This window comes from Apus apus, chromosome 7 (genome assembly GCF_020740795.1).
Source record: "Apus apus isolate bApuApu2 chromosome 7, bApuApu2.pri.cur, whole genome shotgun sequence".
NCBI lineage: Eukaryota > Metazoa > Chordata > Aves > Apodiformes > Apodidae > Apus > Apus apus.
In genome coordinates, this window is record NC_067288.1 from 24,899,146 (window position 1) to 24,922,414 (window position 23,269).

The window sequence follows — 23,269 nt, forward strand, 5'->3', positions numbered from 1 at the left end:
AGAGATAAGGGATAATTGTGCCTTTTAAAAGGCTCTTAGCATTCTTTATCTCAAGTGTACCACACTCAGCTGAAGCATCAGTTACACAAGTTTCTAGAATTATTTAATTTTCAGATCACTGTCAGGACAGATCAGGAACTCACACCCACTGAGCACCAGCAGCATGTTCCTATCCCAGGAAGCACTTTGGTGCTGTGTATCCTGCTTCAAAACCAATATTCTGTGCTCGGGTTTATGAAGAAACAAAGGCAGCTATTGCCCAGGTGAGTCCAGAACATGAGAGCATAACATCAGAGAGCCCCACTTAGACCAGAAATTAAACTGTAAAGAGAGCTAGTCACTGCCATTTGTGACAAAATGGAATCCAACAGCCACCAATCAGGACGAGATACACTAATAAAATATTTAATTGGTATTGTTGCCCATAAAGCCTTCAAAAGCTTTAAGAAAACTTTACTGAAAATCACTAACAGGATCCTTTTTGCTGTTGCCTTTTGGATTCCAGATGGCTGGAGGGAGTTTCGGCAGGCAATTTCTTAATGAGAGTGCTTCTTCCCAATATCATCAACATCCATCAGATACAGCACCTACCCTACTGAGGCATCCAAGAAAACCAGACATTTTGCCAGTGACTTCATATGGTAAGTCTTAGCTTTTTACTGTTTAGGGAACATCATTTGCTGTTGTTCGGTCAGTCCACCTAATCAGGACTAACTTTTTTCCTTAGAAATTTCAGTGATGAGGAGTAAAACACAGGAAATAAGGCTCCTAGGATAGCCTTAGTTTCACAGTTGGCCTTGCTTTTAAGAGGACACTTATCATTCATTGCCTCCACCACCACAGACTTCTGGCTTAATACAATAATTTCCCTCTCAAGAGCCAAGTACACCATTTTGCCAGCCCAGTTAGAAACAAGCCTGCTAGCCAAGCACGTTGACATCCTTGTCTCACACAAGCTTCAAGCTCTTTCCAGAGCAAAGATGTTTGTATCTTTGCGTGCCAAGATAAAGCAAGTTCTACTGTAGGTGACCAAGGTACTAGACACTGAAAAATAGAAGCCCTCTCCCAGGAGGAAAATTAGGAAGCAAGAGTGAGAGATGCACAGGATCCCAATGGGCCAGTTAACACACATTTCAGCCTGGCATCAGAATCCAGAGGTACTTTCATGTAATGCTTGGGAAATAATTCAAATGGTGAAACATATCATAAAGCCTTTGCCAGCTTCTCCAAGTGTCTGCCATGGGTGTGGGGCACATCCTGTATATTTTTATACCCTTACACTCCCAGAAAATTAGACTTGGGTTGACTCATTTGTCTTGTGTACTTTGGCAAGACATTATGCTTGTAAGTCATGTGATAGATGAATTTTCGCCCAAATCCCACATCTTATACCCATGTTCTAAAATATTTTACAATGGCTCTGAATGAAGAAATTCAACTAGTGTTTTGGGATCCTTTTCACCCATTGAAAAGGAAGAAAACTATAACATAACTTGTGTAGAGAGGAGACCCTAAAAACATCTCTCTAATCCCTACTGGTCAAGCCAAAGCTTTCCTAAAGAAGGGTATGGGTTTTAGTGAGGGGCTGAGGCCATGTTTTGCTTCCCAAATCTACAGCAGCATTTTTCCACTCCTGGCCCCACTGCATTAGGATTGTTTTCTCCGTGTGAAAAGAAAGCTTCATAAGGTGGATAAGAAGAATTATTAGATAAATGAAACATAATTCATAACTCTAAGCAGGGAAAAAACAGGTGTCTCATTACCTCATTCTAGCACACTGGAGTGAGCACTGCAGTTGTAGTCTGTCTCCTGTGTGCCTGATCATTTGCCATTTACTCCTATTGAACTTGTCTCCTTAATTAGATTCTCCTAAACAGTATAAAATATCTGACTCTCCCCTCACAAAGCAAGGGCTCTTTAAATTATAATCTCCACTATTTTCCCGATTACTTTGGCTGTAAATATCTATTGCTAACCTTTCAAGCAGGAGATTTAGAAAACTGAGGAAATCCATAGGTTCTACCCAAGGTAAACCACAGGCTTCCAGAAGCTATGAGAGGAAATCAATATCCCATATCCCACTTACAAGAAAGCGAGGCAGCATTTTGATACCTTTGTTCCCTACAAAGCTGTTTCATCAGTAAGTCAGTCCCTGCTGCACAAATCTGAGCTTGTTCCAACAATGTATCTCATGCTGTCACTGCTACTCTTGGTTAGAAACTCAGGGTCTCAGGATCCACCTCCCTTTAGCAGGGGTCATACCCTTCTTGCTCCCCTGACTCCAGGTCCTGCTGACCTTTAAGCCTTTTCTGGATCTGCTGAATGGTTTATAGGGGCCCTCCCTCACTGTCCCTGCTCCTGTCTTGTTAAATCTCTGTGAACCTCTCCTATACTCTGGTCCAGGGCAATACCCCATCTCACTTCCAAGCATCTGATTTTAGCAACGACCTCAGCATTTTAAGGCCAGCCAGTCTTGTTAAATCTCTCTGTAAACATAAACCCCAAGCAGATCTTTTTAAAAGCCTTTGTAATTCATGCTTCCCATCTGCCTGTCAGACCACGAAAAGATCCACTCTGTTTCTGGTTTCCCTTCCATTTCCCTCCTCCCCCAGGAGCCTGTCCTGCTGTCACAAACCCACTCAAATTTGCACAGATCCTGCCACCTATTGTGTTTGCCCATTTGAATGGTCAACTACTTTCTGAAGACACGCGTAGCAGATTCGTAATTATTGATGGACAGTGAAAGTTTGGGCAACCTATTGTCAATGGCTTTCTGTATCTTTTCCTGAAATTCGTCTGTGCTTTTTCCCCCCAGTCAATTTCCATCCATGTATGGATGGGGTGGGAACCATGGAGAAACACCTTGCAGCATAATTCTTACAAGAGGTACAACACATTACTAAAATCCAGAAGAAGAAAGGAAAGAACATAGGACAGAAAAAATAAACAACAACAAACCTCTCCAAATCCATACTAGCTATGAGTATATGCACATTGAGAACATGCCCAAGGATCCATCCTCACCCCCCACAGATCTGTGTTACAGAGTGCGTTTAGGCAGAGCTTCTGCATGAAGCCAGGAATCAGACTGTATCCCACATATCACCTTCCCTTACATAAAATTAATCCACAAATCACTAGATGACAAGATTTTGCTCTTTCAGACCATCAGAACAGGGCTGTCAGGAAGTGAGGTTCCCTCCCCCCCAGTAGTTTAGAGTTTGCAAGGAGTTAAGATGAAATCTCAGAAAAGACTATAGCTCCCACATACAGGTAAATCCAATACTGCACAAAACAACATTCCAAACAGAATTATCCCCCAGGCAGATGTCTCTTCATGCCCTGGTCCACATCTGCCAAATTCACACCTGGGGTATAGATGAATATGAGTTTACTCTAGCATTTGGATCAAGCAGGCCTCAGACTGTCATGGTTAGAAATGGTTAGCAACAGCCTGTTGCAGTTAGAACAATTAATACCTTCTTGCCTTTAAGCATTTTCATCTCTCTTGCTTCTACATGAACAATGAATGAGTCACTGTAAAAATAACTATCAACATTTTACACTAATGACCACTTCCTCAGCCCTCAGCCTGTATTAGGGAGCATGCATGTAACTGAACCTCCTGACCTCTGTACAGCACCCAGTATTACTTTATCTGAAATTAAGAGCTTTTCATAGTTTCCTTGAAAATGTAAAACCTACCATACTGTGCCACCTTACTCAGCCTGTACAATCAATTCTCAAAGGCTCCCTCAGGAAAAGCATATAATAATAGACTTTTAATACAGCCCAAGGAGCTGCCTCACGCTTTTCATGAGCATGGCTGTCCTTCAAACTCAACACCCAGGAAGTTACTCAACATTTACATCTCACTCTTGTAACACAGGCACCAATAACTTATTTTAGTGACTCCTAAGTATTTCCATATCCCTTACTACAGCACCTAAGTTCTCTCCATGAGTTCTCAAACGTCTAAAACCCCCTCAACCCCTTGCCCTGCCCTTCCGTGCTGGAATTCATCCCTTCCCACGTCTGCCCACTTCCTTCACCTTCAGCATTCTCCACCACTGGACTTCCTTACAAACCTACCTTCTCCAGCCGTAGCACCTTGCACTCGTGGTAGCCAGGAGGGGCCAGCTCATTCCCCCACCTTTTAACCTCTCCCCACCCCTGGCCACGTCCCTCGCATTAACACCGCCGCCCCCGCATTGACACGGCCGCCCCCGCATCAGCACCGCACCCTCTTCTCCCACCGCCCTCAATAATTTCCACCTAAATCCAGTCCAGCTGGGTGAAACCAAGGCCACGGCGGGTGTCCCTAGCTCCCAGGGTTGCACTGGCCGAGCTCCGGCAGCCGCCGGGACCCCCCGTCTCCCCGGCAGCACACCCGGCGTCTTGGGTCAGGGGCATCTCCCCCGTTGCTTATTAAAGCCACTAATAACATAGAATTGAGAGGTAGTGACTGAAATAAAAGCATAGTTTTTAGATAAAAACATCTGCTAAAATTAATTTTCTCTATTCTTACCTTTCCCCCCCTTCCTCCCCCTCCGAAGAAGCTCGTTTCGGTGATGAAACCCCAAAACATCCCTGTGCAATTTTGGGTGGTTTATCGTGGGGTTTCTCTCTGTTTTTCGAACTTAGGCCCAACAGCGGCATTTTTGAGGGGGTTGTATTTTGAGCCTTTTTTTAATTATTATTAATACAAAGGTAGAGAAAAAGAAAAGGGGAAGTGGAAAGGAAGAGTGACAGGGCAAAAATAATTTTTGCAACCGAGTTTTTGGATTTCTACTGAAACCCGGGAGACGGAAACGGGAATGAACTTCCACGCGCCTTAATTGATGCTAAAAGCGGCAGAAAACAGTAAAACAGCCCGTTGCGCTTCCGTGGCAACTATTTCTCCTCCACTCGGTCCCATCTGTTGAGCTCAGAACGAGCCTCAGTCCCCCCCGGGTGGGCAGAAGCCCCCGAAGGAGCCGGGAGCAGCCGCCGGGCCCCGCTCCGCCGGCTTCGTCCTACGGAGCTGCTCCTCCTCGGGTTTTTTCCACCTGCTTAATCACATTTAAATATATTAAATACTTTCCTATTGTTGTTCTGGCGTAGAAGTAATTGCCGCTGTTGCCATGGGGATGTTATGACAACACCGGGGGGATGCCCGCGCGGTCAGAGGTGGCAGGGGTGTCCCCTCGCCTGGGGGACGTGGGAAGTTTGTTGTGTCCTGACACCAGCGCCCTGGGAACGCCTGGCCCGGCGCCTCGCTCTCTTCGATGAAATCCGCTCGGGAGAGGGACGTACCTGCGGCTCATCCCCGCCACTGGCGACAACGGGGATGTCAAAGAGCAGGGGCGAGGGGAGAGCGGCGCGACGGGAAAGTGCGGGTCTGGCCCAGCGATGCCGCCGCAGGCCCGGCTGCACCGGCAGCCGCTGGGTTTGCCCAGGGGCGGTGGCACCGCCACCAAGGCCGGGCGCCACGGTGAGGGGCACCCGGTGCCGCCCCGGCCCGGCCCTTCCCACCCGTCAGAAGCAGCTCCGGGCTGCGGGGCTGTTTGCAGGCCGGGAACGGGGTGCTCGAGTGCCGGGACAGCCGGCGAGACAGAGCCCGGAGCCCTCCGGGGTCCGCGGAAGAGCCGGGGCGGGGGGGCTGGGAGTGGGTCCTCGGCCTCCAGCGAAATAAGTCACCGTTGTCCCCGCCGGAGGGGGCCTGGGGACAGGCTGCCTGGGGACAGGCTGCCTGGGGACAGGGTGGAAGCGGCACCGCCACCCTTTCCTCCTGCGGGCCTCCTGCCCGGGCTCCGGCTGCGCGGGGCTCCGGGAGGCAGCGGGGCGCACGCCGGGGGCTGCTGCTGAGCAAAAGGCAAGGCCGGAGGCAAAGGGGAAACAACCTCGCTCCGAACCGCCTTTATCCCCGAGGCCTCGGCAGCAAATCGCGTTTGCGAGGGAGGGCAGCGAGGCCGGAGGGCGGAGGGGCGGGAGGGGAGAGGCGGCTCTGGAAGGGAGTGGGAGGGTAGCGGAGCCTCCCCCCATCAGACTGAAAAAATAAAACAAGCAGGCTGTAAAAGCGAACCCCCACCCCATCACCCCCCAGCCCGGCCTCGCTCAGCCCTGTGAGCTGCAGCGGCCCTGGCCCAGAAGCGCTGCCCCAGCGTCGGGCCGGGCTGCGGAGGCAGCTTCGCAGCGAGAGAGGTTCATTTTAGGTGAAGGAATGTCATTTCGCTACTTAATGGTTAGTCTAATTTGATCTTTATTATGCTGTGGATTAGGGCTGATTCATATTAAACACTGGTGCAGTTAATACCACTCCGGAACGTGTTCCCCTCGATGGGCAGCGGCCGCCGCGGCAGCCCCGCCGCTTCCTGCGACCCGTGGCGTGAGATTTCATTACCAGGGAAGTTCGGTAGCGCTCGCCCGCAGCCCCTCTGCTCTACAAATAATTGATACTCGGTTCCGCGGGTTTTGATTCAAGTGACAGCGTTTTATTTTACTCGAAAAGGGACCTGAATATTTTATGTTCTGCCAGAGGCTCCTGTATACGAATCTCTCCCAGGCAGCTTCAAACCCAAGGGACTTTTTAATTTTTTTTAATCTTCTGGAATTACCTCAATAGGGACAACGTATCCGATTCCCTTACCTCTCTCCTCCTACTCCCCCCAGTTTAACAGCCTAAACTATCCATATGAAAGTTAATCGTCGTGATCCCCATTGTCGGTTGTATAAACCCAAGCTCAAGCCAACCTCCAAGACACGGCAACAATTCTGATAAATTGTCCTATTCGGCTAACTACACAAGAATGGCTTTCATAATTAAAAGGGGAGCTGAGTTAAATCAACAGCTCCTAAGCCCTTCTCAACAGGGCTAGAATGGGAGAAATGTGGCGACCTGATTTCTTTAAGTAGGAGCTCTTTGTAGCCTATTCATAATCCTAGATATGGAAACCTATCCTGCACAAAGTCAGCTGCCAAACAAAAATACATTTTTTTTAAAAAAAGGAAGGAAGACAAAGAGGGACCAAAAAAAAAAAAAAAAAGGAAAAAAAAGAAAAAAGAAAAAAAGGGGGGGAAATAAAAAAAATTGAAAATAAAAGGAAAAAAGTATATTCAGATGCTCAAAGACCATCTTTTTTTTTTTTTTTTTTTTTTTCCTAGTCTAACATAACCCTGGCACTTTATAACCACACAGACAACTCCTTTTCCAATTAAAGTGGAATTAGGAAACTCAATCAAATTAGCTCACTATTAAAGCCCTTCTTTATTAAACCGTTTTATTGTAGTAATATTAAGTTTCACCCGCTCTTGGAACACGAGACTTTAAAAAGTTTCCCTTGTGATATTGATTTGGCTGCTCCCAGGATGGATCAGGGTCAAAAGTATTTACTTGGGTGTAATCTGTAATATTTACTTACTTTTTTTTTTTTTTTTCCTTTTCTAAGAAAATCTGAAAATTGTATCCAGCTTGTTCAACTGCGCGAGGGAAGAACTGGATTTTCCCTGCTCCCGTCCTTTGATTTCACCCCGGGGTTTTTCCTTCAGTAACTACGGCGGGTCTCCTCCCAGACCCACCAGTATATTAACTGGTTGGTAGGAGCCGCGCTGTCAGGTCCAAGCCAATGTTTACACAGTTATATTTGAAGTGAGAAAGTAAACAGTCCAGCTGTGCCACGGAGCGGTTCGGTGGGATTAGGTTTCCATACCAACCAACTTTAGGAGCTTTTACAGTCTTAATTCAAGCATGCACTGAACTTGTTCTTTGTCAGTAATAGTTTTCCTGGGCCAAGCGCTCCCAGGACTGGTAAGAAAATCGTGCTCCGGCCTTCGGAAGGATCCTCTCTGGATGCACGGCGGGCACACCCGCTGCCGCTCCCTCTCATCCCGACAGAGACGTAAAACAGAGGGAGGCACGCCGTTCTTACTTGTTGGTCTTGAAGAACAGTTGGACACCATTGCCAACAAAATAATAATATTTTTTAAAAAATAAAAATAATAAAAAACCCACAACAAACAAACAAGGGAAAAACCCCAACCCACGCGTGTAGCCTTCACTCTTGAAACGAGGGGGAGAATTTGGAAGGACACACAGCTTCAGAAGTAAACCAGCAAAAGCTTTCCCGTGCACATCCCCCCCCCCCCAGAGCTTGCTGTGTCCGAACTCATTCACCCCTGCTGCAAACACGTTCTTACATTCTGAAAACCCGTCATTATTATCTATCCCTTATCTTGAGATAGAAACAATTAAAACGCACATTCGGACTTCAGACACGAGGGAAAAGTACCTCTCAGCTGCTACACAACCCGCGGTCAGCATTTCCCAAATATCATCAAAACTGGCGAGATATCAAAAGAAAAAATCCTGCTTAAAATTACACCTCTGGTTTTGTCTTTTTTTTCCCTTGGCGTAGATATTAAATACACAGAACCAGAGATAAACGTATTTGACAATTTCGGTGGATAAGGAGATTGCTCTGGTTTATATTCGTTTTTATTTATAAATTTTCCGAAGACTATCCGTTTTGACCATGATAAAAATGTAGTAAACATGTTTGCACTAACTGCATAAACTCCTTTAAATATGGACTGTACTCATCAAACAAACTTCCCGAAACACACTTCCACCGTCTCATAAAATACCACTTTGCCATTTATAAGACTGATTTTTTTTTTTTTAATAGAAAATAACATTTATTTCTATGAAATGGAAACACAGAATTACCTGTTAGAAACAGCAAGAAGTTTGCTACATGGGAACAAGAAAGCAATTTTCTTGCAGATCACAAATGAAGGAGGCTCATTAAACCATCATACACCGTTGGCGCCGGGATCCTACGGACAGTTACAAATAGATCTACTTTCCAATGTTATATACAGGTTGTAACATTTCTGGGGGTGGGAAGGAAAAGGCTTTCAATTTGACAGTATGTTTAACCTATATGCCTGGTAAGTATTACAATGAGCTGTCTAACCTTTAGCTTAACGTTAATACCAAGTTCACCTACGCGTTACATTAATAACTTAGATTTCCATTTTATAACATTATACACTTGCTAGTATACATATATATATGTATGTGTGTGGGGAAGAGGGGGCGAGGTGTGTGTACACACCCCAGGACGCACCGAGGATATCCATGCTTATGGCCATAAGCAACAAAGAGTGACTCGTGTCTGGACAATGAAAGTGCACCTTGATCACCGTTTTCATACACCTACGCCTGTCCACGCTGGGCTCTGCACGCAACCGTGGTCTGACCGGGGGTGAGGGGGGGAGAAAGCCACCCGTGTCCGTCCACCCGTGCCTACCTAGCTACCTCTACAAGACGAGCTTGGGGAAGCCGCCCCGGCTATTGCTTCTCGGGGGTGTTGTTGACCATGGGCCCGTAGAGCCCGCCGGAGTAGACCTGCTCCTTGTGCACGGCAGAGCGGTCCCGCATGAGGTCACTGAAGGCGTAATCCACGGGCGGCCGGAACCCGAGCGTGGGCATCAGCCCTGCCGTGGAGTAGGGGGTCATGAAGGCCAGTCCCCGGCTGTGGGCCGAGTAGGCGAGGCGCAGGGGGTTCAGTCCCAGGTGGGTGCCCAGCGGGTAGGCGCCGGCCTCGGCCCCGAAGTGCGTGGCGTTGGGCTGCAGAGGGGAGAAGGCGGAGCGGCTGCCCAGCGTGCCGATGGCGGGGGCCATGGCGCCGGCGATCAAGGGCCGGTGGTGGGCGGCGGCGGCGGCGGGGGAAGGCGGAAGGCCTTGCAAGGCGCCGTCCCGAGCCCAGCCGTCCTCGGGGCCCTTCTCCGGGCCGCGGTTGTTGAGGATCTGCTCGATAGCCTGCACCACGTCCCCGCCGCAGCCCTGCAGCACTAGCTCCAGCACGCTGCGCTTGTGCGCCGGGAAGACGCGCGTCAGGATGTCGATGGGAGTCCGCTGCCGGCCGCCGGCCGCGGGCGACGGGTCCTGCTCGTCCTTGTCCGCCTCCGAGCCCGAGTCCGAGCCCAGCGGGCTGATGGAGCCCGGGCTCTCTTCCCCCTCCTTCGGGGCCTTAGAGACGGGTGAGCTCAGGAAGGACTCGCCGTCCCCGTTCTCCGAGCCCGAGCCGTGGCGAGCTTCTGGGGAGGAGGTGCCGGGCACGGACTCGCCGTCCGGGGAGAGGGGCTTTCCGCCCGCCTGCTGCGGGGTGACGGCTCGGCTGGGCAGCAGCGTCTTAGGGAACAGCTCGAACTTCTGCATCTTGGACTCTGCGGGGCGGGCGAAGGGTGTGGGGAGAAGGAGAGAGACCGTCAGTGCGGCTGCCCCAAGCGGGCCCCGCAGGTCCGCGCCCCGCCGCCCCGACCCTCGCTGCCACTCCCGGCTCCTTCCTCCCCGCCGCGGGTCCCGGGCTGCCCCCCGACGGCGCTCACTGCGGCCTTACCTGAGGCGCCGGCGCCTCCCTCGCCGCCGCCCCCGGCGCAGACGGAGCCGAAGACCTCGTAGGCGGGCCGGGGCGGGATGATGCCGTTGGCGGCGGCCAGGGCCAGGCCCTCGGCCGTGCCGTAGAGCAGCTGGAGCTCCCGGGCCTCGTTCTCCTCCTGGGCCTGCTGGCGGCGCAGCGCCACCTGGGCCGCCATGACGCGCTGCCGCTCGGCGATCAGGGTGCACTTGGCGCACATGCAGTCCTTCCAGCGGCAGTACCGCTTGTGGCCCTTCAGCGCCGACACCACGCCGTGGTTGCGGCAACGGGCGCACTTGGGCGTCCGCGGGTACTTCTCGGCCGCCCGCAGCAGCAGCGGCGGCGCCCGCAGCAAACTCCCCGCCACGCTCACCGGCAGCGTGGCCGCCGCTGCAGCGGCTGCCGCCGCCACCGAGCTGGGGGGCACCGGGGGGGCCGCGGCGGGCACGCTGGGCAGCTCCGACCGCAGCTCCATCCTGCCAAGCCCGTCCCAAAAGAGGGTGCCCTCCTCCCTCGCCTCCCCCGAAGCCACGCGGGGTGGGGTACCCCCGCGCCGCACCCGGGCGCGGAGGAGCTCCCGGCGCCTTCAGGCACGATCAAGGGGAGGACGCACACCAAGCCCGCATGCAACCTGCGGCGACCGTTCCCTCGGCTCGCCCCCCGGTCTGTTCCCCCGCACCAGCACACAGCTCCGGAGCGGGCTTCAAGTGAGGGCGTCGGGAACCTTCCCGCACCCTCCTGCCCTCCCCTCCGCTCCCGAAAAGCGAATCTAAGACAAGACAATCCAAGAAAACTTAGAACTCCCGCGCTTCCTTGCTCTCCGTGCACATCTGGCAGAGCAGCACCAAGTCCTTCGCGCCGCGCTCAAAGTTGAGCTCTCCCGTCCGCGCTGGCGGAGCCGCCGCTCCCCGCGGTGCTCCGGTGGAAACCCGAGCAGCCCTCTCAGCTCAGCTCCCCCTTCCCCCTTCAACTACGAACACAGATTAAAAGTGTCCCTTCAAAGAGCAGTCCGGCACCTTCCACGACAGGATCCCTCGCCACAAGCCGCGCGGGCTAAAATCCAGAAGATAATTATTAATTATTTTTTTTATCTCTCCTTAGATAGATAAATAAATAAATAAATAGACTCATCAATCACCCCGTCTCCCGAGCAGCAGCACCGCAACCAGGCGGAGGGGCCGGCAGCCCGCGGCCGAGAGAGGAGCCCGAGCACCCTCAACCCCGGCCTGCCTCGGCTGGGCTCGCCAGCCGCGGCGAGACCCGAGCCCCGAGCCAAGGCGACCGGCGGCGGTGCAGGCGGAACCGACGGCGGGGAGGGAGCAGGCGGGACCGGCGCGGGCAGGTGCGGAGCGGGCAGGCGCGGAGCGGGCAGGTGCGGAGCGGAGCGGGCAGGTGCGGGCAGGTGCGGGCCGGGCCGGGCCCCGCGCCCCCCGGGACACGCCGCCCCCGCCGCCTGGCGCGTGCGGGCCGCGCGGCCGGAGCTGCAGGCAGCGCGCGCTGTCCCCGCGCCGCCGCCACTCGCGCTATTGTCGCGCCCCGCGTTGCCATTAGGCAACATTTGACAACAATGTGGCGCCTGCGATTGGCCAGGGGCGGGAGGCGCCGCGCTGATTGGCCGCCCGGCGGGCCCCGCGTCCCCCGGCGGCGGCCGGAGCGCAACGCGCCCGCGGAGCGCCGGGAGCGCCGGGGGGGACGCGGGAGAGCGCGGCCCCGCGGGCCTGTGCGCGCCTGTCTGACTGACCGGGCAAAACTCTGCCCGATTCCTCGCTGCCTGGAAAGTTGGGCTTTTCCTCTTCGGGAACGGGATTTGCTTTGGCAACTGTTGGGTTTTTTAATGTTTATGGGTTTTTTTTCCCCTTGTGTGTCACTTCTTAGAAGGGTGGGGGGAAATAAACTGTGGAAGGTGGCAATTCAGTTCATGGCCTCACTCCTCTCCTTGGAGATTTTGTTTTATAATAGTGTGTAACGATGTCCCTTTTCCTTTTCCTTTTCCTTTTCCTGTTCTTCCTTCCTTCCTTCCTTCCTTCCTTCCTTCCTTCCTTCCTTCCTTCCTTCCTTCCTTCCTTCCTTCCTTCCTTCCTTCCTTCCTTCCTTCCTTCCTTCCTTCCTTCCTTCCTTCCTTCCTTCCTTCCTTCCTTCCTTCCTTCCTTCCTTCCTTCCTTCCCTTCTTCTCCTTCCCTCTCCCTCTCCCTCCACAACTGCAGGTGAATTTGGCAAGTGCTGCCGCGGGAGGGGAAGCCCGAGGTGAGTATGATTTTCCGCGTTTTCCCTGCGCTGCAGCCGGGCAGAGCCCCGTCCGCCCTTTGCTCCCCAGGAAGTGAAGTGCGTTCTTTCTCCTGCCGTGTTGCGTGACTGCATGTTCAACAGGCGCCTTCCCTGCCGGGACAATCAACACGAGGGGCTGATTTTGGAGGGGGAGGCTGTCGGGCTGGTAACTGTATCTTAACCCCGAAGCTTTTGTTTTAGCACTAACCACCCGGGTTTGACGTCACCTTCGCTGGTAACGGGGAGGAGGTAGCACTTCGGAGGGAAATAACGCCGTCTCCTTTCCCCAGGGCTCTCCCCTCTTTCCCACGATGGATCTCCATCCTCCTCGGCACTTTTTAAAGTTCTTTGCTCCATGTGTCCCTAACTCCTTCCCGGTAGCGGGCACCGACTGCCGATCCCCGAGGACCTCCTCAGCATCCCCACCTGCCAGACCTTCCACCGCCTCTTCCCGGGCGGGCTGCGGGGCGCTGCCCCGGGCGGGCTGCCGGTCCCCGCGGCCCTCGGGCACCCGAGCCGGCAGGAGAGAAAGCCCCTGGCTTTGCTCTGAACGTGGCCCCCGGTCCTGCCCACCACGGCTGGGTATGCGCGCACGGCCGCGGTGAGCCGCGGAGGGCTCCAGGACAGGCACTGCCCGCTGATGTTCCGCTGCCCCTTCCCTTGTGTCACACTCCCGTTGTTGCGAGAAGCACAGCTGCAGAGCCCTCAAACTTTTCAATATCTTCATTACACTTCCATCCTTCTTTTTTATTAGTATTATTTTTAATTGGTTTGTTTATTTATTTATTTATTTTAAGGAAACGGACGCTTTCCCACACGACTTTCTGTGTGTGCAGCTGCCAACAACTCCTCGTGACTTAGGTGTTATAACACCTTTATTTAATACAGCCGCGAAGTCAAAATATCCGTTTTAATTTTATTTGCAACCCTTAATTTTACTCTCCGGGGACAATGACTCAGATTATCTCCTTTAATTGGGAATTCCTAGAACTCAATCAGACCGAATAAGAAACATTTAAAGTATTACTTAATGTTGGCTTACCATGGAGGAAATGTTCTCCGTTCTTCCTGGCAGTTTTGTTTGGTTTTGGAGCTGGTTTGGGGCTTTTTTTCTGCAAATACTTTCCCCCTCGAGGCAGCTGCAATCAGCAACACAGAACGCGGGGTTGCGCTGATTTCCCCGCTTCCCTTTTCGTTCAGTTTTTATTTAAATTAAAAGGCTGGGTTCTCCCTTCCGTTTTTGGTGTTTTTATATTATCTATTTTGCAAGCAGCCGTGGCAAAGAAAATAAAAAGACAGTAACAAAACAACCCCCCCCAAAAAAAAAAAAAACCACACCAAACCACCAGTAGGTCATTAACCAGCCGGTGAAATGCGGTGATTTCTGTTCCAGAGCCTCATGCCGTTAGCAACACTACAAACAGCAGCGTAGAAGTTTGAAAACACACAATATGTCGCGTTTCTATCCCAAGGCGTTAGATACAGTTCGCGTAGGCTCATGCAGCACGTCCCCCCGTGACAATATCGGAAGAGTCACGACACAAAGTCCCAGCGCTGTGCACATAAACACCCAGCGCCTCTTCTGATGCTTATCCCAAGTCAGCACTACAGATATCTATCCCCTCATCCAAAACACTCAACCACACATAGCCCTTCAAGTATGACATTCAGTATTAATCCAGGATCGAAATATTTATTTAAATAATAATAACAATTTTTAAAATAGCATTTATTGTAAGAATACGTAACGCAGCCCCAAAGCGCCAGCAAGTACTGAGGACATTTGTCAAAAGCTCCCCCGACATATCACGAGTGTTTGGCGGTCCCCCACCCTCTGCTCCCCTCTCTCCGTCCCCGCCAGACCCGCGGCAGCCCCGGCGCCGGCGGCAGAGCCCCCGGAGGCGGCGGGGGCTGAGGGCGAAGCCGCCGCTCCCGGGGAAGGGACCGCTTCCCGCCGGGATCACTGTGGACCCCTCAGCCGAGGCCTTCTCTCCTGACCCGGCACAATCCTCCGGGCTCAGGGGAACTCCGCTCTTTCCCCTTCCCAGCTCTGGTCTCTCAAGGAGGCACTTTCAAAAGCGACTCAAATAAAAATTGTTATTTTCTTCCGAAGCGCCTGTAGGAAAGGAGAGCCTCGGAGCCCGGAGTCTCACTTTTAACTGGTTTGAGATTTGTAATAATAGTAATTTCTCCCCTCTCCTTATTTTCCAGTGGAAGCTTTCACTGTGAAGCTAGACAACCAGTGAGCACATTTCACAGATTTTTAATGAAACAAAACACAAGTTGGCTGTGTTAGCCCGGATCAGCACAGCCGCGGCCAGGGCTTGCCGTGGGATAAGGGCTTTTTCCAGCTTTGTCCCGGCCTGCCAGAGCCCTGCGCGTGCGAGAGTATGTCCGGGAGGCAGGGGCGGGGGGCTGTTGCTGTCCCCCCCCCTTCCTCCCTCCTTCTGTCCTACTGCAATTCATTTCTGTTTGACAGGCACAATAAAACCTTCATGTACATATCTGCTCTCGTGTCCTTCTTGGAGGGGGGGATGTTTGTTTTAGGAAGCCACGGAGCAGCCAGCCGTGCTCCCGCTGCAGGGGAAGCGGAGCGGGACGCCCCCATCTTACCGAGGAAAAAGAAATTCATTCCTCCAAATCCAACGAAATGCAACTTTAAAGCCCCCGAGAGCCGTCCCGGTCTCAGCTCGGCTCTGACAGCTCCTTCCACCACCGTCAAAGCCACGAGAAGAGCCGAGGTGCGGACCCAGCTCCTCGATTCTTCCCACCCCCGCAGGGGCCCGCCGGGCTCCGCCGGAGCAGCCTGGATTTGGCACAAGGCGCCCGGGCCAGCTCCAGGGCCCGGGCCGAGGGGGTGTCCCCACGGCGAGACCCCTGCCTGAGCCGGACCAGGGGGTTCCGGCCCCGCCGAGCCCGGGGCAGAGCCCGGGGCGGCTTTGGGGAGCGGACGTGTGAGCACCCGGCAGCTTCGCCCCCGGTTTGGGCAACCTGCGCCCTCCAGACGCGTGAAAAGCGACGTTACAGGAATCAAATTAAATGCCGGGTTTCGTTGCGTGGTGCCCCGGTTAATTATTCCCGCTGTGTGTTTGACTTCGGCAGCCTCCCGAAACGGGCCGAGTGCGCACATCTGGGTCAGCTCGGTATAACACGAGTCGATTTTTTCCTATTTATTTTTAAGACGACCCCGTCTTCCCGGTCTTTATTTCTCTCCTCACCCCCATTGATTCACCTCAAGGCTTCCTATGTATCGTGCAAAAGTTTGAGAGGGCTGCCATGCAACTATGCCGCTGCATCTTCCCCCAATTACAGTAGTAAAATCTTAATTAAAAAGAGCCCGTCTATTGGCTGCCATGTAGGGGAAGGCAGACACGCACGCCCGGAGGCAGCGCAGCGCCTGGAAGCATCCCAGAGAAATATAGTTCTTGATTAGTGTATTTTCATCTCGTTCTTAGAGGAAGACAGTTTGTAAGTACCTGCTAATGTTAGTGCTCTTTAAGGTTTCAATTGTTCTAGGGGGTTTGCCATTGACTTTTTCATTATTTACCTACTGAATCAAAGTAAGCAAATGCCATCTGTTTCCCTGCTGCTATCATCTTCACTTTTAATTATCCGCCCAGCAGCCTAATAGAGATGATATTAAACTAAATCTTTTTGACATTAAAAGTAATTATCCCCAAACCAATATTACAAGAATGAAAATTACCCTCCCTCCCCCAAAGAAAAAGGCACATTCCTCCTAGTCCAGGCAACCTCTGCAGATCCCAGAGCGGGGAAATGCAGACGGAGCTCCCGTTAGCCCGGTCTGCTCAAGTATTTGAAACATTATTAACTCGATTTCCCTGCTCCCAGTGGGTGAGGGAAAAAAGAGACAAGGGAGAGAGATTTGTGGAAGGAAATAAGGAACATTCAGGGGTCCACGGATTCCGGCGTGGGCTCCTCTCCGCCCCGCAGCCCAGTGGCTGCCCCGCAGGGACCCCTCGGGGGGCGGCCGAAGCTGCCTGACCCCGCCAGGACACCCCCCGGGCCCGGCATCGGACCCAGCACCGGGCTTTTAGAAACCCTAATATCAGAAATGTACACATCTGCAGCTTCTCGAAGTCCTTTGCACCATCCAACGGCACTGGTCGAGCATAACGCGTTGGCGTTGAGGGGACGGTCAGAACAGAGACATTAGGAGCGCGTCCGTAATTAAGGGGAGGACGGCGGGTCCTCTAACAGATGGTCGCTTGCTGAATTACCTCTACAGAGTCATTTCACTGAGATTCAAACTTCTCCGCCATTTCTCCTCCGACTCACTTTAATATGAGCCGGAGCCGCTTCCCCCGTTTCCTTTAATATGTGCTAAACTGAGCTAATTTTAATTGCATGTTTCAACTTTGCTAATTAAATAGAGTGGTCTAATTAAAAGTGACTAGGGAACAGTTTTAATTCAACCCTCTACTTTTTTTAACAATCCATTATGCAACAAATCCAGGGTAAGCCCTCCCTTTAAAAAAGCTACAGATGATTGAGTTTTTACACCTTTTTACACGCTCACAATGGGGAGACTTGACCCAACATATGTAGCGGCGGGGCTGGCCCCCCCCGGCTCCCCGGTGGGGTATTGGAAAGGGGCTGTCTCGCTGCTGCGTCCCTGCCTGAGCGCTGCTGGACCCGGTTGCCTCCCGGGGCCTCCCCGCTGGAAGTGCTGAGACTATTAGCCCAGCAGAGGTTAGAGTAGCACATCCCTAAGACAGCAGCCCAGGATTTGGGAAAATCGGGCTCTTTACACGCTTCATCTCTTCACCAAGTGCTCATTAGGTTGTTAACCTCTGGTTCACATGAAAGGGGCATGTGATGAATCCCCTCCCGAACAAATGGGCGCATCCCCCTTCAGGCACTGAACAAAGCCCTTAAAATAACTGCACAAGAAAGCCTTTAGTTGTTACTCTAAAATTTCTTTTCTCTGAGAGCTTGTGCCCATCCACACACACGCACACAGACACACAGAAAGAGGGGAAAAAAGCGCACACACACAAAAATTCCCTCCACCCCGTGAGCTGGAGCTAAACATTAAAAACCTGGGTGCCTTTCCCCGGGCCTTTGGTGCCGGCTGATGCCCCCCAGGTTTGGCTGAGGCTCGGAGTGGGGTTTCCCAAGGGAGGGGAAAGAAATCTTAATCGTTTTAGCAGAGCGGGGGGAGGAAGGCCGCCTCTCCCTGCGGAGAGGGAAAGCCAGGAGCCCCCAGCCGGGGGTCAGCCCTGGGAGAGGGGGGGGGTGCGGGGATGCCGCTGCCGACACCCCCCCGGAGAAACGAATTTAGCGGATTCCCAGACACCGAGGACACGGGCAGGATTTTCCCTTTCCCGCAGGGGGAGCTCAGCCTGGGTCGGGGCCGTCCGGGGGGAGCCCGGACCCCCCGGGGCCCCGGCCCCACGGCAGGACCGCGCAGAGGGGCCGTCTCCTTAACCAAACCTGCTCACCTTCGAAGGCAACGCTGCTGCGCACTGCGCGGGGTGCTTACTGCTAATTGAGGGATGGCTGGGAGAGCAGAGCCTGGCTCCCACATTCCCACAGCTCTTGTATGGATTTTAGGCTTTTTAAGGCCTTTCCTTTTCTCTCTCTCCCTCCTTCTCCCTCTCCCTTTTTATTTCCCGGCCCCTCGGGCATGGATTAAAGTGACAGACAATTTTCCCTTCGCACCTTATTGATGGTTAAATGCACTTCGAGATAATGCGCGGAGGGTGGCGGGGACGGGGACGGGGCGGGGGGGTGTCGGAGGGTGGTGTTCCCGAGGGCGCGGAAAGTTTGGGATCGTTGTAAACCTCCGCGGGACTGTGGAGCGGGCCCCGGGCAGGCAGCCACGGGGAAGGGTGGGGGGCGGCTGGGCACAGGCTGCCCGCCCCCCCGCCCCTCTCCCCATCACCTTGCAGGTAGTTGCGGGGCAGCGAGGGCTCCGAAGGCAGCCAGCGTGTCAAAGGGTTTCCCGTGGCACAGGAAAACACGCGTGTGCTGCAGCCGTGGAGACACAGGCTCACACAAAACACGCACACACGCAGGTAAAGAAGAGGCAGCAGCTCAGAGCCAGAATAACTCGGGAAAGCTCCGCTCTGCTAATTTACTGTAGGGCGCTCCGAGAGGTTCATTAAAACGGCTCTTGTCAGCTCCCTAACGATCCGAGAGCTTTTTAATTATATTTTATATTCCCCTACCCGTCTCCTAGCTTCAAACACATGGTAAAAAGGATTTGCTGTTTTGTTTCAGGTAAAACCTAATAATTAAAATTCAGACCCCGTCCCATGCATCTGCTTCGCCTTTGCCAATTGAATTGAAGGGAGAGAGAAAAGCGATTTCATTGAGATCACAGATGGGGTGCAGGTTTTTGGAAGAAATTTGAGAAACACCATTGTCCAGAATCAAAACTCTATGTCTTGCCCCACAAAGGGGGCTGCTTTAAGCCCCTCAACTTCTATGGGGCTTGTTTTTTAAACTTTAAGTGTTCCTCACAATAAGCTGCCACCAAAATGTCACAACCACTCTGATTCCAAGTGTGTCTCGCTGCAAAGGATGCAGAAAAATGAAGGGAGCAAAGGGAAAGAGTGTAATTAAAAACCCTCGAGCTCCCTCCAGCCTGCCGGGGGCTCGGCAGCCCGTTCGGGGCGGGGGCGGCCGGGGAAGGTCCCCGCCCGTGACAGCGGGGCCGGCACCCCGAGGTGCGGGGCAGCCCCTTCCCTCCTGCGCGGCTCCGCATCTGCCCCAGCCCGGCTCTGCACGCCGGAGCGCCTCCGTGTTTTGGAGGCTAAAATTTGTTTCACTAGCCGAAAGCAGAAGATTAAGCCTTTTCTTCATGATGGTGACAACTCCAGTCGGATTCGCCGGAGGATCCCTCCCGCCCCTCCCCATGTTTGTTGCCCAAGGAGCTCAGGAGCTTAACAATCCTGCCGGAACGCGATAGATAAATACAACCTATATCGCTAAAGAGACATATTGAGAGTGTTTGCGGAGGGGCGGGAGAAGAGACCCGCTTTAACAGCACCATCAAAACCCAGACGCACTGAGGGGGGAAAGAAAAATCTTGTATTCTTTTTACAGTTAACATACGCTACTTAATGGGGCACTTTTGCAAACAGAGACTTCTCTTAAATTAATGATGGATCATCCGCCATCCACCACGGCACGGTTCAGCCCCGCGCCCGTTGCCATCAGCCCTGCGGGACCGGGCAGCGCTGGGGCGATGCCAGGGCTTCCGACTCCATGTGTTTGGGTTGGGTTTTTTTTCCTGGAAATGCCCCATTTCCCCCCACCCCCCAGGTTTTGGTTTGTTTTGTTTTTTCCCCCTGCACGCCCCTGCCCCAGAGCAGGGCTGAGCGGCCCCATCTCCGCCCACGGGAGTGTGGAGCAAACCCCTCGGGAGGGGCGGGCAGGGCAGGCGGTGCGGGGGCCGCAAGGCTTGAGGTGGCCTTTGGTTCCCTCCAGGATGACCCATCTGCCTCAGCCTCTCGGCTGCCGCCTTCACCCGGGGCTTCCAGCTGACTCCCATAGAGCGGCCAGGAAACCTGGTGTCGGCCCCCAAAAAACGTGGGGGAGGATGGTCCTGACTTGGTTGTGGAGCACACGCTTGGTTGTGGGGCTTTGGGAGAAGAGATAGAGAAGGTTTCGTGGCAAGTGGCAGGGCCACCTGCATGGCTCTGAGAGCACCTGAGGGAGGGACAGAAAGCAGCTGGCTTCTGCCGATGGGAAAGGTGGTGTTTGAAATGGGTTAAACATGGGATGAGAAGACAAAGAATGGTGAATTCCCAGGCACAAGTTAATTCTCCCATTTAGTATTTAATGGTTACTCAAAAAGGCTTCATTTCTGGGATACCGATCAATATTAATCCCCACGGGACAAGGGGAGGAGTGAGCTTGAAGAAGTCCTTAAACTGTTTTCCCTTTAGTTTCTTTTGGGTGAAGGACTGTTGTCCTTCTTTCTACCAGCTCTGGAGGTTTTAATTACTTCAGGCAGGACAACTGGTTGCCAAGAAATCCTCCATCAAAATAACTCCTTCATCTCTTTTTTTCATGGTTGGTGCTGCAGTAGAGACTTTCTTCCCTTGGCATAACATGCTAAGAACTTACCATTGATTTTGAGACTAATATTACAGTGGGTTTATGTTGAAGTATATTTTTCTTTCATTTTTCCAAGTCTGGACAATACTTTTTGTAAGTTATTAATAACATTTTTCCCCAGTAAAATAATTGATTTCCTCTTTAGTGAGGAGAAGATGTTTTTCTGCAGTGCTTCAGGAATTACATCTATACTGTTACATTGTACATTGTATTTGAAGTCTTCAGCCTTATTCTGTGCTTAAAAATCATATGAACACTACCCCTTTATTAATAATTGTTAGTCCTTTTTCCTAATGACACACAAATAACCTGAAGATCCACTGTCTGCTTAAGATAAGTGGGTTGCCTGTAATTAAAAATATCTGTGGTTATGGTAACTGAAATATTTTGTTTAAATCCAAATTATACTTTGAGGGCAACCAATTCCACTTTTGTCTTGGAAGATAATTTCCTTGCTATAGGATTCTCATAAGCAAGTAATTATAAAAAAACATTCTTAATGTTAATGTTTTTAAAATGATGGGAACAACAATTTATTGGAAAAAGGAATCCATTAGAAGGTGGCATTTTAAATACAAAGATCTAAGTTAATATTTCTGCAATGACACTTGATTCTTGAACAGCTTTTTTTTTGACAGAATAATTTCTGTTTTTCTTTGAAAGCCCTGCTTTGACTGCTCTTCACTTATAAGCTTGATTCTTATCCAGCTGTGACCAGCCCCTTTTCACCAACCCAGCAGTGCATAACTGCCATAAAGTTAGTTTAATTGGTCTCCTAAGGATTCAGTCTGCTTATGGGAAATTATTTTACTACAGGACGGCAGAAAGGCAACACGGTGACTCTTAAGACTCCTGCCTCTTTCAGCACAGAGCATGTCTAGTGCCATCAGATGTGCTGTGCCACTTCTTAATTTTTTAATTTGACCTCTCTGAATCTTAAAGCAGGCATCAGGCAACCACTAGTTTACAGAATCCAGTGGTGTTAATCTAGCTTTTATTTGCTTAATTATTCCTGTTATTAGCAGCATTTTTTGTTTCAAAACTCGACGACTCGATGATCTTCGGAGGTCCCTTCCAACCCCTAATATTCTGTGATTCTGTGAATGAAAAGCAGAGTTGTCAGGTCACCACTTTGATTAGTTTTGGAGAACAGTGACAGTTTCACAAGGGATTGGTTTGATTCCAGAAGTCGACTATCATGGCAGCTGGGTAAACGCTAATAAGACTAGAAGGATGTTTGTAACAGCAAATGAAGAATTCTCAAAGGGTTAACTGGTTAGAATGTGTTTTCTGCTGAATCTGGCATTTTTTGATTGATAAGAAATAGAGTTTGTGCACAGTGATTCCTTGACAAGAAGGCAAATACAATAATAAAAATTATCTTAAGAAAAAAATACACTTGAAATCACCTAAATTCAGGGAATTATGAAAGAATCCTGTAGCTGCCAAACTATAATTGTCAAGGGAGTGAACTGCACATTCACCTTGAAATCACTTATCAAATTAAAGGAATGTTTGTATCTCTTAAGACTTCCCCATTGGGAGTACTTCAATGCTTGTAATACATCTGCATAAACCCACTTTTCAGACATCTGGGGAAGATCAGTAAACTAAGAGTTAAAATGGATTGAACAAACTTTACAAGGAATCATTGTAATCTTGAAAGCTTCAGTTCATACCTTTTTTCTGCATTAGAGAATCCTGCAACAGTGTCACAGTGTCTTACCCACCTTTCTCTAAACCTTGAAATAGCAGAAGTATTTTTCAGCAACTCCGTGTTCTCTGCAATTCACAGGTTACACATAGAAAAAACAAAACAAAACCTAGATTTTTTTCAGTTAGGTCCACAAGATAATTTAATTTCCTCTGTAGATGTGTGCTTATAATTGTTTAAAAAAAAAATCTCTTCTCAGTTGCCACCACATTTTGGAAATGCTTGTGTTTCCTTACACAACAGAAGTCCTAATTAATCAGGGGGTACAAAACAGGCACATGGACTTTGACAAACAGAAAAAATTTTCTACATATGTGTGAGAATAATTTTTAAACTTCTACAGTGGGAGGTTTCAAGTGTCAACAAATTTGGTATCTCAGCAAGTTTCAAAAATACAAGGTCAGGAGTAGGGTGCTGTAGTTACAAGGGATAAAATATCTATAAATCAGAGAAACTCATGAGAAAGGGGACTGTGACAATAAGTTAAATAAAGCTAAAGGTAAATAAAATGATAGAAAATACTTTTTGAGATAAGTTAAAACATATTCACTGTTTTAGTAAAGGAAAAAAATTCACCAGAGTGAATTTTACGAAGAAAACTGCATGAAGAGGAAGATAATAAAGGGAAATTAAGTCACAGGTGAAAGACTAAGATTGCAATCAAAACTATTTGAAGACACTGTCAGATCCTCAGAGTACACAGATAGCTTACCTAACAAGTCTCCAGAAAGCCCAGCACAACTAGTTGAGCCACGTGAGCCAGGATGAAGGATCCAATTGAAAAAACATTGAAATGAGG

At 50.9% G+C, this 23,269-nt stretch overlaps 1 protein-coding gene across 1 annotated transcript; it reads right to left on the reverse strand.

The window, feature by feature from the left end:
• Positions 1-9,296: 9,296 nt before the first annotated feature.
• DMRTA2 (DMRT like family A2) lies at positions 9,297-10,875 on the reverse strand. The gene is made up of 2 exons (XM_051625102.1): positions 10,305-10,875; positions 9,297-10,209 (listed from the first exon to the last, which is right to left on the reverse strand). The coding sequence occupies exons 1-2, from the start codon at positions 10,873-10,875 to the stop codon at positions 9,332-9,334; spliced, it is 1,449 nt and encodes a 482-aa protein (XP_051481062.1). The 3' UTR covers positions 9,297-9,331.
• Positions 10,876-23,269: the final 12,394 nt, after the last annotated feature.